This window comes from Suricata suricatta, chromosome 6 (assembly GCF_006229205.1).
Source record: "Suricata suricatta isolate VVHF042 chromosome 6, meerkat_22Aug2017_6uvM2_HiC, whole genome shotgun sequence".
In the NCBI taxonomy this organism is placed as follows: domain Eukaryota; kingdom Metazoa; phylum Chordata; class Mammalia; order Carnivora; family Herpestidae; genus Suricata; species Suricata suricatta.
The window spans coordinates 115,806,859-115,828,500 of NC_043705.1; the positions used below are offsets into that span (position 1 = coordinate 115,806,859).

Consider the following 21,642-nt stretch of genomic DNA (forward strand, 5'->3'; position numbering starts at 1 on the left):
TAATATAAAATAGATAAGTGTCACTTTATAACTTAAATGTAATTTTTTTTCATTTTAGTTGAGTAATATTTTTCTATTAAAAATGAAATCAATGATGATAATAAAGCTTTTTTGATAAACACAAAGTTTGGAACCATGGGTTAATGTCTGATTGTTTCCTTATTATTTTCTATTTGGATGCACAATACTAATAAAATTCTGATTTGCATTGCAGCTTGTGCTAAAATCCCTAAAATCTGCTTCAATTAAAGTAGATCAGGGGTGCCTGGGTGGCTTAATTGGTTAGGCATCTGACTCTGGATTTTGGCTCAGGTCATGATCACAGAGCTGCTGAGATCAAGCTCTGCATCAGAATTCTCTCTCTCCCTTGCTCTCTGCTCACCGCCCCCCACCTCCAATAAATAAATAAACTTAAAAAAAAGATCAGAAGCTTGAAAGAGAAGTAGCAGAAAGTGTTTGCTTCAATAATCACTAATAATATTGCTTTTGTTTATACATACAAATAACAGACACGAAGTAACCAAAATTGAAAACAACTTCAAATGCTATTTATTGTACAATACCATGAAGTGTTTTAGGTGTTCTTGTTGAACAACTACTATGCTGTAATGAGAAATAATGAGAAATAATGCTAGGCAGTAAATCCGTCCAAGGAGGGCATCCAAGTATTTTTACAGCTGTAAAAATTTAAGTGAGTTAACATGCAGAGGTGAAAATGATAAAAAGATAAGTACAGAGCCTCCTCTTTTTTATTTATTTATTTATTTTTTGAGAGAGAGAGAGAGAGAGAGAGAGAGGGAGCGAGTGAGAGAGGGGTAGGCAGCAGAGAACCTTAAGCAGGCTCCATGCTCAGCACAAAGCCTGAGGTGGGGCTTGATCTCAAGACCCCTTGACATCAAGACCTGAGCTGGAAATCAAAGCATGCCACTTAACCAACTGAGCCACCCAGGCACCCCTCAACCTTATTAATCACTGACTTATTTTGTAAGTTGAAACACAAGCATTGAGAAGAGAAAGAAACTTTATTCCCAATTGTACAATTTGGTAATCTCTGGTATGTTAAAATCAGAGATAAATCACAATTGTATGTGCATGCACTGCTTTGTTAGAATGGATAGAGTAGCTCAAATATAATTTAATATTTAATGTCAAAATATAATGGCTATAGAGGTGCCTGGGTGGCTCAGTCGGTTAAGCGTCCAGTTTTGGCTCACGTCATGATCTCTCAATTTGTGGGTGTGAGTGCCACGTCAGACTCCGTGCTGACAGCTCAGAGCCTGAAGCCTGCTTTGGATTCTGTCTCCCTCTCTATCTTCCCTACTCCCACTCTCACACACTCTCTCTTTCAAAAATAAATAAACTTTAAAAAGTATATAATGTTTGTGAAACCTCTAAAGTACTTCTGTGAAGCCGTTAAGATTATACAGTTTGCCGAGTCTCAATTAGAGAGATCTTGGCTATAAGAACTTGAACTTGAACCTGCAGTTTATGAGGATTCTTGAAAAGTTTCGAAGAGCTTGTGAGAAGATGTGTATTTGACATGATCATTTAAGATGTGTGAACTCTGAGAGAGAAAGGAAACTCATTTAGGAAGTGACTCCAATCAAACAGATGAGAGAAATGGACACTGACGTCCTGCACTTGGGCAGAATGAGTGAAACTTGGGTGTTAGGAGTCAAAGATAGCTTCTGAAAGAGGGAGGCATAAAGATAAAAGCAGTCTTTACTACCATGTAGTCCAGAGTTTGACTCCTGCCGATGTATCCAGTTTATGAAAATACTGAAAGTATCACAAGGTAAAATCTTCTAGCACCTTCAGACCGCAAACAGATACTGGTCTGAACATGATCTTACATCTTGCCATTTTGTGGCTCTTTTTAAACTATTAACCACAGGAGCCCCCATGGTTAAAGAATAGCAGAGCTGAGATCTGAACCCAGGCAGCCTCCTACATCCAGGGTCCATGTTCTTTACCATTTGCTATCAATATCTGATTCTGAGGTTGTGTGAATTCATCCTGTGGAAGTCAAGAGGCAAATACCGAATAGCTTGAAATATAAAGGTATTGTGCTGGGGAAAGGAAAACCAGAAGAGATGATCCCCCTTGTAAGAAGCTTGAACTCTGGATCTTAAAGGCAGTGGGGAAAACCATGGAGAGGTTTTTATTTATTTATTTATTTTTAGAAAGAGAGAGTGGGAGGGGCAGAGAGAGAATTCAAGCAGGCTAAGTACTGCCAGTGCAGAGCCTGATGTGGGACTTGAATCAATGAACTGTGAGATCATGAACTGGCTGAAACCAAGAGCTGACTGCTTAACAGACCGAGACACTGTGGCACCCACACCACGGAGAGGTTTTAAGCAGAAGTTAACACAACCAGGCTTGAAATGATACAAAATCACTCTGGTATGTTTTGCTCCTTTAACTTTATTTGGCATCTGAACATAATTTGCATTTTCATTCCTGGAGTTGAACTTTCTCCAACCATCCCGTGCATTTATTTTACTTCCTCCCACTCTACACTGTAAGTAAATTTGAATTCATTTTTTATCCACTGAATATTAGTTAATATTAACCAATATTAACATTAACATTAGTTAATACAAGGCACTGTTGCCAACAATCTATGAAAATAACACATAAAAGAAGTAATTAGGAGATATGATGATTTGCATTATAAAACATTTACAGATTTATGTAAAGTTTCAAATTTGTGTCTTTCAAATACATTAGAGGAAAATGTCTGAAGGAATTTGTTTCTCATATTTTAACAAACTATTGTATAAAATGGAGCATGCATACTTTTTTTTATTGACTCAAATGATCTAGTTAAAAACTATTACTAGTTAAACCAGTCAAACAACCTTGTAAAAACAAGTTTTCAGATGTCCCTGTTTATCAACTTGGAGGAGTAAATGAATACTCTATCACCTGTGAGGGCAGGCTATCCTTCATCTCAGCAATGAGAGATGCTGTTAATAAATAGTATTTTAGGATAATTTAAACAAAAATCCCTCAAGCAGGGATGCCTGGGTGGTTCATTGGTTAAACATCCAACTCTTGATTTTGACTCAGATCATGATCTCAGAGTTTGTGGGATCCAGTCCCACACTGGGCTCTGGACTGAGGGCATGGAGCCTGCTTCTCTCTCTCTGTCTGGAAAATTAAATAAACTTAAAAAAAATTTTAAAAACCCCTCAAGCAGAGAATGACAATTTACAAAATTTACAATCTAACTTTGACAAATTGTCTGCATTCACTTGATAGAAAGGGGATATGCATACATGCACAAATATATGTAAATACACACACAAATGAATGTATGTATGCATATATATAAAACATAACGTGATATGCACATCTACATATATATATATGCATATATATATACATATATACATACACAAAACAACAAAATACAAAAGAAACTTTCCTATTGCCTCTCTGGAATCAGACCTTTTGCTTAAAAGCATTGAGTTTGATTCAATTTTCTCAACTTTTGGGGTACCTGGGTGGATCAACTGGTTAAATGTCAGACTTCAGCTCAGGTCGTGGTCTCCCAGTTCTGTGAATTCAAGCCCTGTGTGTGGCTCTACGCTGACAGCATGGAGCCTGCCTCTGATTCTGTCTACCTTTCTCTGTCCCTCCCCACTGTTGTGCAAGCTCTTTCTCTCAAAAATAAACATTAAGAAAAGTCTCAACGTTTAAGAAAGTGTAAATTCAGCTGTACAATATTACACAAAGAAAAGTTTCCAGAATATATTTGCCACAAACTGTCCTTCAAAGCAAGGGGGAACCATTCTCATGTTCAGAAAAATTCAGGTATTAAAAAAATTGGTTTTTACACAGACTAAAATTTGGGACCAGGAGGGAAATCTGTATAGAACTTTTCTATAATTTGTTCAAGAAACTCATTTTTAAAAAAGTAAAACACACAGTCATAGAGCTATACAAAAATAATAGTGTTTTGACCATAGAGTAATGAGGCTGATTTTTTTCCCCACAAGAATTAGAGTCACATGGAATACAAGCCTGAAATGGGTGTCTTCTCTTCAGTCAGGAGCAACAGAGTGAGACCAGCCAAGAAAAGTGAGTCATATGACCACAGTTAGACAAAGTTGCCAAAGTTGTTTTCCATTTCATAAGTCCTCTAGAAGGGCAAAAGAGGAAAAGCAGACTCAATTGTGAATGTCAGCCTTTCCACATTCAGTAAGCTACAGTGCAACAGCTACTACATGCTGTACTAGGACTAGTAATGAGATTTAAGTTCTAATACCTGAATTTCCCCTCTATCCAATTTCTTAGGATATGTTGAAAAAGAGTATTACCAAGTTAATTTCTCCTAATGTAATTGGATAGTCTAACTTGGTATCCTGTTCTCTCACTGATTTTTATTAAAATAATAATATTCATGAGAAAAAAAAGAATTAAAAGAATACCCAGGCAAATGCTTTTATGGAGAGCCTTGAAACGGGGTTGTTGGTTGCATTAAGTGTACTCATTAAGGAGGCTAAGGTCTCATTTAATTTCTTGGTGTGCTTTGCTTTGGTTCAAGAATAACAGCCAAATTCCCAGGACTTGGTCAGCACTTAAAGGAATAAAACCTTTACTGAGTTTCCACTTGGTCCTTCCAGTCTGCTAAGTGCATAGATGGTTCTGAAGAAATCAGACTTGGCTCATGTCCTCAAGGGGTGGGTCAAAAGATAAGGCTTTGAGAGAATGTATGTACCGTACCAATCCACAACTGCAATTTGAATGCCTAACATTTAATTCTTCCGTGTTTATAATGGGGCCAGGAGCTTTGAATGACGTATCTCATGTAAACCTTATGACAATTCTAACATTTAAGATTTTCATATATGGACGCTTAACCCTAGGTAAGTTATGTAATTTGTCTAAGGACATCCAAAGGGATATACACCTGAATGTTTGCATCTGCTGAATAATCTCTGGAGTTTCTGGGACTCCAGTGCCAGAAAGATCTTGGAAAATAGAGACTTGGGTGATGGGAGAAGAAGGGAAAGAAAGGAGAGGTCCCAGAGTCCTAGTCTTAACTTGTCCCTTGTCCACGGGCAATCTTGATCAGGCCTTCCTTGCCACATCTAATGGCGAAGGGTTTGTGGCAGATTCTTACTGCAAACTTACTCTACTCAACTCAGGGCCAAGTGTAGCGAGAGGGGACTAATAAATCGAAGAAATGGGAACGCTGTGCTAAAAGGGTAAGACTTGTAAGGGACCTCGAGGCGGTATCTCTTTGCAGTCCATACACGTGCCAGACACTGACTCAGAAAAGCGACAGGCTCCGAGAGAGACCCTGCGCTGCCCTAATGCTAGGCCAGCAATTACTGCAGACTTCGGGGGAAGGCCGACTCCCACGCCCGCTCAAAGCTAATGGGCTGACAAGGGGCTGCCGCGACAAGTGCGTACCGAGGTCCCAGCTGCCTGGAACCCGCGCGCTTGGGACGATGACTCCGCCGCCGCAGGGCTGGAGCGCAGCGCGGACTTACGCTCCCCGCCCGGCCCCTCCCAGCCTCGCGTCTCTATAAACCTGCAGCCTCAGTGGGCGCTGGAGGCCGGAGGACGTCAGCGACACGCGGTCGAGCCTCCAGCCCGCCCCTCGCGCGCCTGCCTCTCGCTCCCTTCCCGTTGACGCGGCGGCGGATCGGCACATTCACGCGCGCGCTGCAGCCCGCCGTCTCCTCCCAGCCCGGCGCGAACATGGCGGCCCTCAAACTCCTCTCCGCCTGGCCCCGGCTCTGCGCCTCCACCTGCCGCTCCGGCGGCGTCTGGTCCAAGGTAAAGTGCCGGCGAAGAAGGCCACGCTCCTGCAGAACGCGGGCGAACCCCGCGTGGTGCCCGGGTCCTCTCCCTGCCCGCACCCGCCCTGTCAAACCTAGAAGGTAGCATCCTTGGCGCTGTGTCCGGGGAACCGGGACGCGGACGCGCCGACGCCCGCCTCGCCTCGCTGCTCCTTCGGTGGCTGCCTTTGCGCGGTTCCGCAGCCGCTTCCCCGAGCCGGGCGGGACCAGGCGTAGGAGCGCGCCGAGAGCCTGAAAGCCGGCGGGACGGCGTGTGGCCGAGGCGAGACGCCCTTCAGGGCACAACCGCGTCCTCAAGGGGGCACCAGGAGGGCGCGCGGGTCTAGGGACGGGTAGGGGTGACGGCAGCAGGGGGCAGGTTTGCACTCCGCACTGGGGATTTCTGGGCTAGGGTGCCTCTGGAGGCCCAGAACCCAGGGCTTGTTAGCCAAGGATCCGCACGAGTTGGCCGAGGAGGGGGGAGGATGCCGGGCGCCTAGTAGGTGGAAGGAGGTCCCCTCCCTGTCTTTCCTTTTTTGGCTGCGCCGCACCGCGGCGGTGGGAAAGGGAACCCGGACTGGAGCGCACGCCTGGGCATCTCCCCGGTCTAACGGAGAAACCGTCGCGCTCCGGCAGGCCATGGTACGCGCGCGATCTTGGGGCGCGGGCATCCGGGTTGGAGGATTTCCGTTTTCAAACCCTTAGAAAACCTTGTTCCGCCCTTACCGTCAATTCTGCAACAAGTGGTATCCTGAGACTCTAAACGGCGGTTGTTGGTTGATAGCTGTGTTTGCCTTGCTCTGTCCCTAAATGTAGCCCACGCTCAGGTGGAGTTCCTGTCTCCAGTCCTCCGAGGCCAGTACTGGCCCAAACGCTAGGTCCTGGAGCTCACCTCCGCTACCGTCGTAACCGCGGGAGCCTCTTCCTTGTAAGAGAATAATGAAAAGTGGCCCCCCCCTTTTTTTTTAAACTTAGTAGCATGTTAAATGATAGTTTTGAGCTTGAATGCATCCCTTGCACACGGTGAACTCACAAACTGCCCCGCCCCATTACTGTTTCCCCGCATCCAGTGTCTTGACAACAGTGAAGGCAGAGCGGCCACCAAGCCTCTTAGGTAAAGGCTAGGGGTGATTTAGAACTGGAACATTGTACTCATAAATGTGTCTTAGAAACCTTTTTGGTAATTGCAGATAGCGTTGGGTATATGAAGCATTATTAAAAGGGCACTTGACTGACCTTTAGTCACATTGCTGCAGGTGCTTTTAAAACATACATACCAGGACATTGTGATACCCTTGCCTCTAGGTTAAAAATATTCCGTCTTTTGGCAGTTACTTATTTGACTGAGTGTAATTTACTCACTTTCTGTATTTAGGTATAGCATTAAACCACTTATGAAGCCCAGCAAACCTCTTATAGATGGCAGTTACAAATTAGAGGTTTTGTGAGGCGTCTGGGTGGCTCAGTTAAGCCTCCTATTCTTGTCTCTTGATTTTGACTCAGGTCAGGATCTCAGGATCGCCCCTCCCCTCCCCTTGGGCTCTGTGCTGAGAAATCCAAGCTTGCTTGAAATTCTCTCTGCATCTACCCCCTGCTTTTGCTCAGGCTCTCTCTCTCAAAATAAATAAACTTAAAAAAATCCAACAAATTAGAGGCTGTACCTCATTGAAAGTTCATATGAGGGCTCAAACTTTCTTCTTTTCCAGTTTGATTATCATAGGTCCAAGTGTCTGCTTTCAGGCTTCGCACTAAGCTTATTTAGTCCTTGAATTCTCATCTCTAACTTCCATTAAACTGTTAACACTTGGGTGCTTGTTTAACTTTTCAAGTGTATACACTGACTACTTAACAAGATGAACGTTTCTGGTTGTCAGAAACAATATTGTATACCTTATTCTCCAACACTTTTCTTTAAATTTTAAATATTTATTTTTGAGACAGAGAGAACACGAGCAGGGGAGGGCAGAAGAAGGAGACAGAGGATCCAAAGCTGGCTCTGCACTGACAGCAGGGAGCTGGACATGGGGCTCAAACCCATCAATGCAAGATCATGACCTGAGTTGAATTCAGTTGCTCAACTGACCGAGCCACCCACACGCCCTTCATCCCTTTCAGAATTATATAGTATCAGGCATAGTACAGACAGACACTCAATACATGTTTAATAAAATGGATGAAAACTCTGGACAAACAGAAATAGTACCCTTGAGAATTTTTCTGCTAAACGTAACCAACAGAAAAAAAGAGATGGTGTGTGTGTTGTGTGTGTTTGGCAAGTCTTTCAAACTTGAGTGAGCCTCAGAATTGCCTGGAGGCTTTATTAAACAGGTTGCGGGGTCCACTCCAAGAGTTTCTGATTTAGTGGATCCTGAATGGGGCCCCACACTCTGCATAAATGAGTTCCCAGGTGATGTTGATGTTACCGGGTCTGAGGACTACATTTCAGAGCCATTGGCATGGATTTAGATTTGAACAGACTATCTGAAGTTACCTTTCTTCCTCCATTACTATTTCAGAGGGAGTATGTAATACTATTTTCCATTCATTGGGGAAAATTATTACTAGAAAAAGATCCCAAAACTACCATTAATACTTTACTTACCTCTCTTACTTGAACTTATTTTTTCCCAGATCTCTCTTCAATTCCATTCTCCCCTGAACTGCGGTCCTGGTACGACTTACTGGTCAGCTCCACCTGGCTGTCACTTAGTGCTTCACGCTCTTTCTGATCCACAGTGATCCAGCCACAAAGTGACTTTTTCCTCCCTTGTTTTTGTTTTGTTTGTTTTCATTATGGCCAACCGTACCAGTTTCCATCAGGTGTGTAAGCTGGAACTCTTGGTATCTGTCTTTCCTCCCCTCTTCTCTCCACCTCCATTTGATAAACAATGTCATGCGTACACCTTTCCTAAATTTTCTGTGGGTCTGTCCTTGCCATTCTTTCCCAGCAACCATCTATTCCTCCCCAATCAGATATTACAGTTGTATTTAAGTTTTTGTAATTATTTAATGACTATTAGCCTGACTAGTTTGTAAGTTTCATCAGCACAGGGACTATACCAGAGTGGTTTTTTTTTGTTTGTTTATTTTGAGAGAGAGAGAGAGAGAGAGAGAGCAAGCATGGGGAAAGGGCAGAGAGAGGGAGAGAGAGACAATCCCAGGCAGGTTCCACACTTCATCTCAGAACCCAATGTGGTGCTCAAACCCATGAACCATAAGATCATGACCTGAACCAAAACCAAGAGCTGATGCTAACCCTACTGAGCCATCCGGGTACCCCCTGAGTGGTTTTCTCTTTAATTCTGAATTTAGTATTTAGTGTATTTGATGAAAAATGGTTATTTTTGATCAAATTGATGAGTGAAAGAATGATTTCCTCTGCCACTTTCATGTCTCAGGCTTTCATATGAGTTGTGACATCTCTGTTTCAAAAGCTTTGTTGTCCCTTCCTCATTGAAGGATGAAGTTGAAATTCTAGTATAGTCCTTTAAGCCTTCCACAACCTGCCTCAGTATCCCTTTCTAGCCTTATCTTCACAAGCTTCTCTCCACGGGACCTGGTTTCACATGTCCTTGAGCAAGCACAGTGAGAACGGTATCACATTTCCATACCTTTGCTCCTGTTTCTTCGCTTTCTGGATTTCCTATCCTCATTAGTATTTTAACTCTTGGCAAACTCCTTGTGCTTTCTGATGCACCAGGCAGAATGCATCACTCCTCCATCTATGCTCCTTTAAAGTGCTGGGCATCAGTCCATCGTTTGAATAGAACATGTATGTTCCCGCAGAAACAGTATGCTCCTACATTAGAGAATTGCCTAGTGTCATTCATTCCCTGTGAGCTCCTTGCAATTTATTTGTTCATGTGATAAGTGCATTACCGGTAGTGTTTAGTTTAAGGGCAACATTCTACCTTTTGACAGAACCTTGTCCTTTAATGGACCAACATCAAAGCATTTCACACTGTATGCACTAAAGCATTTCAACACATCCACCACCTCTGCTTAGCAGGGTTCCGTATTCTCCGTGCCAAGTGTGTATGTTTAGCCACCCACGTATTGTCTTTTCCTGCCCACAGGGTCCTCTTCATCTCTCCCCATATGATTTTTCTTCCCCACTTCTGTACCAAACTTTGATACTGAGGTGGGCAATATCAATGTTCCTGTGTCCTGATTTATTTAACTGGAAGGTGACAAGGTCAATATCACCTGGGTGTACAGATCCATCTCATTAAGATAAGATAATTTAAAAATAAAGAAAGCAACATGCTATTTGGAGTTTCCCTTAAAGAACATCAAAATGAAGTACTTTTTTTTGAAGTTCTGGAGTACGGAATAATAAGAAAAAAAGAAATTTAGGCGCATGAAATAATGGTAGAAGTGGTAAGAAAGGAAGGAGATTCTGAGTTGGGAAGTCATGAGATAAAATTAGGCTCAACTGTGCAATCCGTTTTCAGATTCTAAATATAAGAATTTGAACCAGAGGACAAAAAGTGAAGATGGAGAGGATTTTAAAAGGAGAGGGATTCCTGGATGGTTCAGTAGGTTCGGCGTCCGACTTCAGCTCAAGTCATGATCTCACAGCTCATGAGTTCTAGCCTCGCATCCGGCTCTGTGCTGACAGCTCAGAGCCTGGAGCCTGCTTCACATTCTGTCTCCTACTCTCTCTGGCCCTCCCCCACTTGCTCTCTGTCTCTCTTTCTGTCTCTCTCTCAAATATAAATAAAAACATTAAAAAAATAAAAGGAGAAATAGATTAAATAGAAAAAAGTTTGTAGTGTAAGAATCTTTATTATTTCTTACACTTCAGTACCTTGATTGTTCTTTGTGGTACAGTCATTATTATTTCCTTCCTTCCATGGTAATAGCAGAAACTAGTGGCAACGTAAAGTGAAATTTTGCAGAAGGTGGGAGAGCAGAAAAGCAAAATGAAATACTTTAGGCGAATATAAAGGAAGACCCTGGTGAAAAAAATTATCCTCAGAATCAATAGATGTTGAAGCTGTACAGTTCATCACTCTTCATTCTTTTGGTAACCTCTACAAACCTGAAGGCTTGACGGTACTTGGGTCTTCTCACCTCATTGTTGTAGCATTTTAGGAAGCAGATGTCAGTTTATGAGCAGCATAGAACTTCACTTTGAATTCACTTATCCAGGGAAAAAGGCACCCCTCCTGCTCAGTCCTAGAGGCTCTTAGCAGTGATGCTCCCTGACTCCCAGAGCCTGGGATATGGGAGAGAATGCAGCAGGGAGAAAGCCTGTTAGAAAACAGACCCAGAGGCTTTCCCTGGGGTGCTGCTCCCCAGGCTCCAGGCCTTGCAGATCTGCAGGATACATTCTGGTGCAACTGGTTTCAGACATACTGCTTCCTTTTTGCCTCAGAACCTGCCTTCATGCTGCCAGGTTGCCTGGGAGTCTTCGAATACTTAGAACCACAAACTTGACTACAAATAAGATAAACATGTTCAAGTACTCTTAAAGCTAGGACCGATTTTTCAAACCCTCAACAAAAATGGTGTGGATTAATTTTGCTCTAGCATGGGTTATACTAAAAGAAATTCTATGTCAAATCAGTAATGTGTGCATGTGTGTCTGGGTAGGGTAGAGCGGGGAGGTTAAAAATGAAAATAGGGACACCTGGGTGGCTCAGTCGGCTAAGCATCTGCCTTCAGCTCTGGTCATGATGATGGTTCGGGAGTTAGGGCCCTGCATTGGGCTCTGTGCTGACAGCTCAGAGCCTGGAGCCTGTTTGGATTCTGTGTCTCCTTCTTTCTGCTTTTCCCCTATTCTCTCTCTCTCTCTCTCTCTCAAAAATAAACATAAAAATTCCAGTCAATGACAAGTTAATATTCCTTCCGCAAAGGTGGCAAACATCCCCAGAGTATCTTCTGTAGTCCAAGCACGGGGCTTAGTGTTTCTGCTGTACCATTACTGAATCCCTACTGTGTCCTTGCGAAACAACTGTCATCTTTTCGTAAAGTTAAAATCCCATCACCACCCTCAGATTTTGCAATTTTGTCAATGTCATGCAATTGTGGTTGAACCAGAATTTGAGCAAGGGTATTTTTGACCCCAAGATTACTGGAGTGTGGCCCATTCTGCCACACTATTGATTTCTCAGCAAGGAGATATCAACTGTCAATATAGCAGATATCAAAAGTCAACAAACATGAACTGAATGTGTAAAAAATGAAAAAAACGAAGTTGGTTGTAAGTTCTTCAGTATATTGAGCCATTCTCACGTTCCCTGCAAACATGGCACTTCTATTTGCTTTTAGCTTTTGATTGTCTGGATAAATGTGAAACACTTGAGTCTTTTCTAAAATACTTCTTTGCAATTTTTTTTCAAGGTGTGGGGCAAATGTTTCAATAATTTCTGACTATACTGAAGATTCTAGTTATCAGCTGAAACAAAGGAACAGAATTCCTGTCAAGTCTGTGCTTCTACGTTTTTGTTTCCCCTTGTGAACCCCAAAAGTGTCCCGGATCTGTAGGAGAAATGAATTTTCTTTTACTCCCTCTCAATAGGATTCATGCTTCTCAGTTTATAGATAAGTAGTGCAGGGTGGTCTTTCCCCTAGACTACTTACGTGAAGATGAATTCTTTTATTTTCTTCCTCCTCCTCCTGCTGAGGCCCTGACACTTCATGCCCCACTCCGCACCCCTGGCTTTTTTTCTTTATTTTTTTGGTAAGAGATAGGATTAGCCTTAATTTATTTCATGTTTTTGCATCTTTTATTTTTTTTTCCAATTTCACTGAGATATCCTGGACAGAACAACACTGTCTAAGTTTAAAGTGTGCAGAGCAATGGCTTGACTTTTCCTTCACTGTTTAGTGAAGATAATGACCATAGAGTTCTTCATGAAAAAATAAGATATTCATAAAGATTTGTCTGTAAATAATGACATAGAATAAGATTGAGAGCTTTTAAAAAACAGGGAAAGGAGCGTATTGTGGGAGAAGGACTCTGTGATGAAGGCCAAGCCTGAGACCTGGTGTTACTTTAACACAGTGTTGGGTACATTACAAAATCTTACTCAGCTTCAGAAACTTGACCTGTAAAATGGATTGGTTGGATTAGAATATCTGAATATTTTTCTTTTGTCTATTTTCAAGGAGACATTCTCAACTTTATTTTATGATTCATTTGTTTGGCCTTTTTATTGAGGCTATTGAACTTTTAATTTCCAGGAATAAAAAAAATATGTTTGTGTATGTGTGTGTAGATGTTTATTTAAACGGAATCCAATAAATCCTTGCCACTGAGGATGAGACAGAGAAGTAAGCTGTCTGCAACTCACCCTGTTTCCTTTCTAGCTCTGCCTCCACTTATTTCTGGCATTTGGGTGGTGTGTCAGGGTATAGATCCCTATCTTTGCCTGACCTGAACCAAGGTGGAATTTAAAGGGACAAAAGTCATCTGTGTAACCTTTACAAATCTCATTTGACTTTCACTATAGTTAGGCCATAGACTTTTGTAGTAACTGATACTTTTTATGCAAGAAGTTTATAGAGGAAGAAAAGAATGCTAGAAACTTATTAACGCCATTCCCTTGACTCTGTGGGATGTCTGTCAAAGACTGATAAGGCAGTGTGTGTGAGCTTACAACATTACAGATTTGTAAGGCGGCAGCAGAGGAGGAGTTAAGAGCTGTGCTGTCTACTCTCTCTTTTTTTAAGTTGAACATATAAGAAATAAAAGAGAAGTGATATTGATTATGAATAATTACAACACAGTGAACTCTGATTTTCTCCTGTCCATATTGTGTATGAAATATAAAGAGAGAAATAATTTAAAACTGATTATGAATATTCACTAGATAACCTGTTTTGCACCAAATCACTGTGGTAAGACTAGGCATGCCTCTCTCGTAGATAAAAGTCTATTACCTTTTTTAAAATGTGCTATTATTTATTTTCAAGAGTGAGAGAGTCAGAGCATAAGCAGGGGAAGGGCAGAGAGAGAGACACACACAGAATCCGAAGCAGGCTCCAGGCTCTGAGCTGTCTGCACAGAGCTCAAGGCGGGGCTAGAACTCGTGAACAGTGAGATCATGACCTGTTCCGAAGTTGGCCACTTAACTGACTGAGCCACCCAGGCGCCCCAGTAGTCTGTTACTTTTCTGTGATGTCTAGTAACTGCAAGCCTTAGGGGGATGGATCTCTGTGTACTGTCATTACTTGTTCCCTTAGGAGGCATTCACAGACCTAAGACTGGGTCACGGCTCAACTAGGTATTTGTTTATGGGTGATGCTGTACCTGATCTCCTCCAGGGCAGCAGTCATGGCTTAGCATTTACTAGATGGAGGTATACAGAACAGTAGTTGGCACATAGTAACCTCTCAATCAATATTTGTTGACTGAATGGAAGGTTAGCTCACTATCAGAAACTGATGCCTGATGACATCACCACTGGGAATCTGAATCCCAGTGTATGGACTATCAATTTTCACTCAAATGATAGAGTTTTCCTTTATACAATGGGATGCATCCATCATGATCACAGGGGAAGTCCGTTGATGATCTATAGATAGAGGATGTCCTTTTTTAAAAAAAAATTTTTTTTTAATGTTTATTTATTTTTGATAGAGACACAGAGCATGAGCTGTGGAGGTTTCAGAGAGAGAGACACACACAGAATCCAAAGCAGGCTCCAGGCTCTGAGCTGTCAGCACAGAGCCTGATGCAGGGCTCAAACCCACTAACTGTGAGATCATGACCTGAGCTGAAGTCGGCCGCTTAACCAACTGAGCCACCCAGGCGCCCCAAGTCTGTCCTTTCTACTCTTGCGCCAAATTATTTGCAGCCCCACTCTTTCTTTCAAATAGCAAATAGTGAGAAATTATCCTCGTATATATAAAAAGTGAATGTACATGCAAAGATGTGTCTCCAAATGATTATTCACTTAAAATTTTTTTTAATGTTTTAGGGATGTGTTGGCTACTTTTCAACCAGCACACATCTCCATACCAAATTTTATACAGATCCAGTGGAAGCTGTAAAAGACATCCCTGACGGTGCAACAATACTGGTTGGTGGTGAGTAATAGTATCATTTTCCTTTTTGTGATGATCACATCCTTATGGTTTTAGCAAAGCAAGGAAATCACAGTGGCAAAGTTATGTAGATTAAAAATGTCAATTATTTTATTATTAATTTATGTTATTGCACAATGTGTTATTATTTTATTATGTTACTATTAGTGTCCTAATGTTGAAAGTTTAGCAAGTTTTAGTACTTAATGTTTTATTTTTTATTTCTTTTTGTGTTTCCTTTTCTATTATTTTGAAAAGCTGACACTTAAAATGGATGTCTTCTTAGTAGCTTTGAAAACATTCCTAGATCCTTGGGAATTCTGTTTAACTTAAAACATCTGCATTAATCTCGTCATCCCTTAGCTAGCCATTCCTTTGGTTAGTCCTCATTTTAGGAGATAGAAAGCATAAACGCATCTGTCTGTTATTGAGACCTGTGAGTTCTGTTGCTTCACCTTGTTTGGAATGTCTTTTACAACCACCATCTCCCTGTCACACTCATTAAATTTGCTGTCTGATTCTTGTGATTAAGTTTTTAATTTTTATTTCTAGGCCTTGGTTGCAGACTAGCCTTATTTTTAGGGCTGCTCTTCATTCATTCATCCATTCAGCTGATCAGTAATTGAATGTCCATTTTCTTTTCTTTTTTTTTTTAATTAATTTTTTTTTTGAGACAGAGAGACAGAACCTGAGTAGGGAAGGGGCAAAAAGAGAGGGAGACATAGAATCCAAAACAGGCTCCAGAGCCTGTCAGCACAGAGCCCAAAGTGGGGCTTGAACTCAGGAGCCATGAGATGACCTGAGCTGAAGCTGGACGCTTAACCAACTGAGCCACCCATACTACTTTGACAAATTGTGGAAGATATAAAGAAGTAGAAGTCATTGGTCTAGGCTTCTGGTTCTGTAACAATCTACTGAGGCATATAAAACAAACATGCTTGAAAAAGTAACTACATTAAGGTTGAATTATAAACTCTAGATATACAGTAAAGTGTAAAATATGCGATGTGTAACCATTGTGTAATCATATTAACTGGTTACACTTGTCTTTATTCTCAGGGCTCAAAGACTTGACAGTGATGTGTGGTGCTGTACAATGGTCCAGAACATTTGGATATGGCTATGTAGCCATTTATTGAGTTGCTGAGATATATCTATATTACACTTAGTAGGTCTAATAATGTGCTTTGCATTTTTTTTTTCTTTTTTAAGGGAAAAGAATAACATCTAGATTTCCCTGAAAGAACATTACCCTCTTCACAAATTTCACGAATCATTTGCCTTTTTCACTTGCTGTAGGTTTTGGGTTATGTGGTATTCCAGAGAACCTTATAGGAGCTTTACTGAAGACGGGCGTAAAAGGGCTGACTGCAGTCAGCAACAACGCAGGGTAAGTGTGCCGTTTCAAAACAACTGCCTTGAAGGAAATGACAGTTCTTTATGAAATTTATACAGAGTTTTTGAATGAAATGAAAACTTTCCTCATTTTATGAGCAATATGCTCAAGTATCAAAAGGTAGTCTGTAACAAGCTGAAGAGTTAAGAGGTTATGTGTCTTTAAATAGTCTTGGTACCATCCTTCATAATCATAAGTAAAGCAGACTTGTATAAATGTATCTCTTAATCTGATGTGCTTTTATTTTTCTAAATTTCAAATATATCATTAACGTTAAACTATGTATTTTCAAATTGAATCTTTCATTTTATAATTCAGAGATGTCCCTTTATCTTATGTTATTATAGAGCATTATGTGTAGAGGAAGAGTCAAGCAATTTGAAATATGTTTCAAGTCTTTCCTTTGGTTATACCATATTCTCGGTGATATATAAGGATATCCTTAATCATTAAAAATGTAGCCGTTCTGTTAGAAGGCGGAGGATATGCAGCCAGCGCTTAAGATAATAGGATCTCTATCAAAATGGTCAACAATAAGCCATCACATTTTAATAATGGCATGCACATTAAGGTATATTATGTTATGAAGAAAAAAGGTATTTCTATATAAGACAATAAGTTATCAGTATTCTTTCAACCATGAGACACTTTGAAGGAACAAATTGAAAAATTAACTAAATTTTTGGCAGTTTAGCCTAGTAGTATAAATGCAATTTAGAATAAATTGTACCAATTTTTTAGGACATGAAACCAACCTTACATTTGTGCTCCTGTTTTCTTTGCTGAGTTTATTTATGCTCTTGCTTTCTTCTGGAAGGTTCTCCCATTTCTCTGCATATCCACATCTTTCCCATTGTTCAGGATCCAACTCAGATTATACATCCTCAAAAACCTTATCCAGTTAAAGAATTTCTCTAGCCTTCACTGATTTTCCCCCTCTCTGGGTTCCTTCGGAGATTTCTAGTATTTCTTTGTATACTGAATTGTATTCATTCCCCAATATATATTACAAACTGTACTTTATTTATTATTATGGTAGTTTTCTCTTCCCCACTATGCTGAGCCTGAGGCGCCGAGTCACTGAGTGCTGGAACTGGATGGGGTTGTAGAGACCATCTGTTCTAATTCCTTCATTTAACAGGAAACTCATCTGTAATTAGAGAAGTGACTTGTTCATGATCACTTGATATTTCTTTTTTTTAAATTTTTTTATAGTTTATTTTTGAGACAGAGACAGAGCACAAGGAGTGGAGGGGCAGAGAGAGAGGGAGACACAGAATCTGAAAGCTCCAGGCTCTGAGCTGTCAGCACAGAACCCAACATGGGACTCAAACCGATGAACTGTAAGATCATCACCTGAGCCAAAGTGGGAAGCTTAACCAACTGAGCCACCCAAGTGCCCCAATAACTTGATATGTCTTAAACTCATCCCATGCCATGTGAACTTACTTTGTATTTATTAAAAATACTTTTGACTATCAGGACTTTTTTGGGTGTTCTAAATAAATTAAAAAAAATTTTTAATGTTTTATTTAAAACATTAAATAATATTTGATACAGAGAGAGACAGAGCATGAGAGGGGGAGGGGCAGAGAGAGAAGGAGACACAGAACAGGAAGCAGGCTCCAGGCTCTGAGCTAGCTGTCAGCACAGAGCCCGACTCGGGGCTCGAACCCACGAATGTGAGATCTGACCTGAGCCGAAGGTGGACGGACGCTCAACCGACTGAGCCACCCAGGCGCCCAAATAAATTTTTGTAAATTTGTTTTTGAGAGACTGAGATAGTGCAAGCAGGGGAGGGTCAGAGAGAGAGGGAGACACAGAATCTGAAGCAGGCTCCAGGCTCTGAGCTGTCAGCACAGAGCCTGATACAGGGGTTCAAACCCACGAACTGTGAGATCATGACCTGAGCCGAAGGTGGATGGACGCTCAACCGACTGAGCCACCCAGGCACCTCTAGGGTGTTCCAAATAGCTAGCTTAGTGCTTCCGGGAGGTGGTGTAAGTCAGTGTAAATTCTTAATGCAGAGTAAGTACTGATAACAACACAAATCTTGAACACAAAGAAAACACTTTGCATATGCTCCTTGGCAGCTGATTCTCTCAATTAGGTGGGTTTAAATCCTAGAGGTCTATGGGAATGAGGGCTTTGTTTTGGCCATTAGAGTCCGAAAAATAAGGACAATTTAGCATTGCTCTGTTGGAGAACCAAAGCTGGTTTGAAATGTTGAGTACAAGGAGTAACTTAGAAGTCATAACTTCTCCCTCATTTAGAAGAAGACTTTTTAATGGAAGGATCTGCCCTAATTGGAAGTCTTTCCAAATTTCAGGAGTCCTGATTGTTTTTGTTTTGTTTTTAGTTATGAAAGGGGCCTGTTGCCCTCATGTCCCAATTACCTCCCTCAGTATGGAGCCTTAACTGTTAGTCTTGAAGAGAGAAACTTTCCCCTTCAGGATCACTTAGATCAATCAGTACTTTGATATATGGATTGATTAGGAAGGTAGGAAAAATTGAAAACATGCTTTTCATTAATTTTTAAAAGACTTGGACATATGAATTACGAGCCTGTATGAACCAAAAGTTTTACAATCAAATAGATATCAACCAATTAAAATGTAAGGGAAGAACAGCTGTGTTAACATTAATCACATTCATTTCCTCATGACAAGATTATTTTATTTTACTATTTTTTTAAAAGTTTATTTATTTTGAGACAGAGAGAGAGGGAAGGTTTGTGCTTGAGCCTGAGTAGGGGAGGGGATCAAAGAGAGAGAGAGAGAGAGAGAGAGAGAGAGAGAGAGAATCCCAAGCAGCTCTATGAGACAGTGACCTGAGCCAAAATCAAGAGTTGGATGCTTAGCTGACTGAGCCACCCAGCGGCCCCATGACAAGATTATTTTAAATTATAGTTCTTGCAGGTGGGAATTTAGACAATTTCAAGGACAGTCAGCTTACATGTAGAAGCTTAGTAAGTACTATCTGAAAATACATATGCTTGTGCTTGTGGTTACAGTACTATTGCTTATATGTGGTATTGTAGTAGTCAGGAACTACGGGAACTCTGTGAGGGCCCAATGAGCAGATTTTCACTCTAAATAAAATTTCTCGTTCTGCACCAGTGGTTTTGAACCAGAAAGTAAAGGCAGGTGGCCCCTCCACTGTGGCCTCTTAACTATTTGTTAAGGCATTTGCAGCTCTGAGGGGCTCAATGGAGAGAGAACGTGCCATCTTGTCGGATTATAAGGGTTCCTCTAAGATTTGATTATTTTGTCTGGGAAGGGCTAACCACTTCCTGGGATGTGTACTTGAACTTCTCTGCTTAGCTCATGGAAGGGAGTGTTCACCTGTTCCATATAACTGTCATAAATTAATGTTCTGTCCAAATATAGCACTGTCTTCTTTTTTGATATCCTTGATATTATCAGAGTAAAAACTGTAACTGATATTTAAATATGACTAAAATGAGAACAACCAAGAGAAATACAGCTTGGTAAATGATTGCAAATTCATTTTTATTAGAGTTTTGTTTTGACGAGAATTTCCAATTAATGAAATTTCAGAAAATTAAAATTCAGAAAATGAAATTTCAGACTCAAAAAATGAAAAATATCTGTGGAACATTTATATCTTCTGTGAAACACATGAATGTACCTGCTTACTGAATTCTTGATTTTAGATTTGTTTTTTTTTAACCACTGAAATGTTTGAAACCTAAGTTTGTTGTGCTGTAGGAGGAAGGTCAAATCTCTCTCTCTTTAGTTTTGCTAGAAAAATGTTGGCTACTACAGGCAGGCAAGATAATCTCTTTTAAAGTCCGTCAAAATAATCTTTAATGTCGAAGAGCTGCCAGATGCCTTAATACACATGTTTCTCTACTAGGAAGTTTCTCATTTGCAAAAAATGACATGTGTATTTCTTCTCTCTTTATATTGTAAGGGTCTTGCCTTTTTCATTTCTATATCGTCAGAGTCTGATACACAGGAAAGAAGGGATGCCTGTTTGCCGAACTGGGGAGTTGGAAGGCTTGGAAGGAAGACACCTTGACTATAAGCTAGCCAGGTGTATGCCCTAACTCTGTCCCTGGTTAGGGGTAGCCTGGGCCAAGCGGTTTATGTTCGGCTTATGCTTCGATGCCATATCAGGCTGCTAGTCCAGAAAGAAAGCAAACCAAAAAGCTAAATACACATAGTTCCCAGAGCCAAGATCAACAAATACAGAGAGTTCATCTCCAAACAGAGCCAAGTTCAAATATATAATGGGTTGAAAAGCCAAACAGAGAGCCATGAGAGAGTGGTTAGAAAAATTTCTGAAGTCAGTGACTTGAGCAAGTACATTCTGGTTTATCATATAGACCAGTATACTTGGAGGGGATTTTAGGTATTTAAAACTACAGAAAGCAAATGGACTATATTCACCTTTATGGATTATTTTATTGTTACGACTTTATTTACAGAGGGCTCCAGAGGATATCGATGGTGCTCTGATATTGGGTGATTGAAGAGTTTACCAAGGGACTCTCTTTAAAGGAGAGGTTAGGGTTGAGGGAAAGCGACATGAATATTGAATTTCCCTGGAGTTAGTAGCAGAGAAGAACTGTTAACCACCAGCCTTAGGCCTGAAGAATGAGGGGAGGGGGTTGCCAGGACCTAGGAGAAAGCTTCATGGAGAGGGCTGTCCAGTATGCTGCATTTTGTCAGGGAGAGAGGGTAATAGAAATCCTGACATCCTTCTCTTCCTACCTGGTCAGGGAGCCAGGGGAGCCCCCCTATTCAGTCTACAGTCCGCCATCCTGGCATAGGGAAGGCAGGAGATTGGAGGATGGGTCTGGACAGGCAAATAGAAAATATCCAGCATAAGGACTTGGTGATTTTCATTTTTATTAGAGATGAGCCGATGAGGAGGGGGAAAGTGAAATCAAGCAATAACTTTATTCAACAAACATTCTGTGTTTGCGTAGTACCTTCTGTGTGTGGCATTGGCTTTCAGGTGCTTGGGGGTACAAGAGTGAACAAGACAGACATGCCAGTGGGGGAGAGGCAGGCAATAAATAGGAAACATAACAAATAAGTACATTTTTCAGAATGTAAGAAGGTTACAGTGCTGTGGAAAAAAAAGAAAAAGAGCAAGAAAGGGGGACTGGGAACATGAAAATGGACCAACATTTTTCATCAGAAAATCAGGCGATCAGGGGCGCCTGGGTGGCTCTGTCAGTTAAAATTGGTTAAACGTCAGACTCTTGGTTTGGGCTCTGAGTTTGAGCCCCATTTCCGGCTCTGTGCTGATGAACCAGAGCCTGCTTTGGATTCTCTCTCTCCCCCATTCTCTGCTCCTCCTCTGCTTACCCTCTTTCTTTTCTTTCTCTCAAAATAAACAAACACTTAAAAATTAAAAAAAAAAAAAAGACAATCAAGGGAG

General features: G+C 41.0%; 1 protein-coding gene and 1 long non-coding RNA gene across 3 annotated transcripts in view; one reads left to right on the plus strand and one right to left on the minus strand.

Moving 5' to 3' along the window:
• Nucleotides 1–3,741: 3,741 nt before the first annotated feature.
• LOC115293183 lies at nt 3,742–6,048 on the minus strand. The gene is made up of 2 exons (XR_003909406.1): nt 5,891–6,048; nt 3,742–4,147 (listed from the first exon to the last, which is right to left on the minus strand). It is a non-coding gene; the product is annotated as an uncharacterized LOC115293183 (long non-coding RNA).
• OXCT1 (3-oxoacid CoA-transferase 1) overlaps nt 5,585–21,642 on the plus strand; it is a 138,598-nt gene continuing 122,540 nt past the window's right edge. The window contains exons 1-3 of one of the 2 annotated variants that reach the window (XM_029940950.1): nt 5,585–5,793; nt 14,726–14,834; nt 16,131–16,221. In XM_029940950.1, coding sequence (XP_029796810.1) covers nt 5,716–5,793; nt 14,726–14,834; nt 16,131–16,221 — 278 coding nt within the window. In that variant the 5' untranslated portion in view covers nt 5,585–5,715. The remainder of the gene's footprint in view (nt 5,794–14,725; nt 14,835–16,130; nt 16,222–21,642) is intronic. The other variant, XM_029940949.1, reaches the window with a different exon arrangement.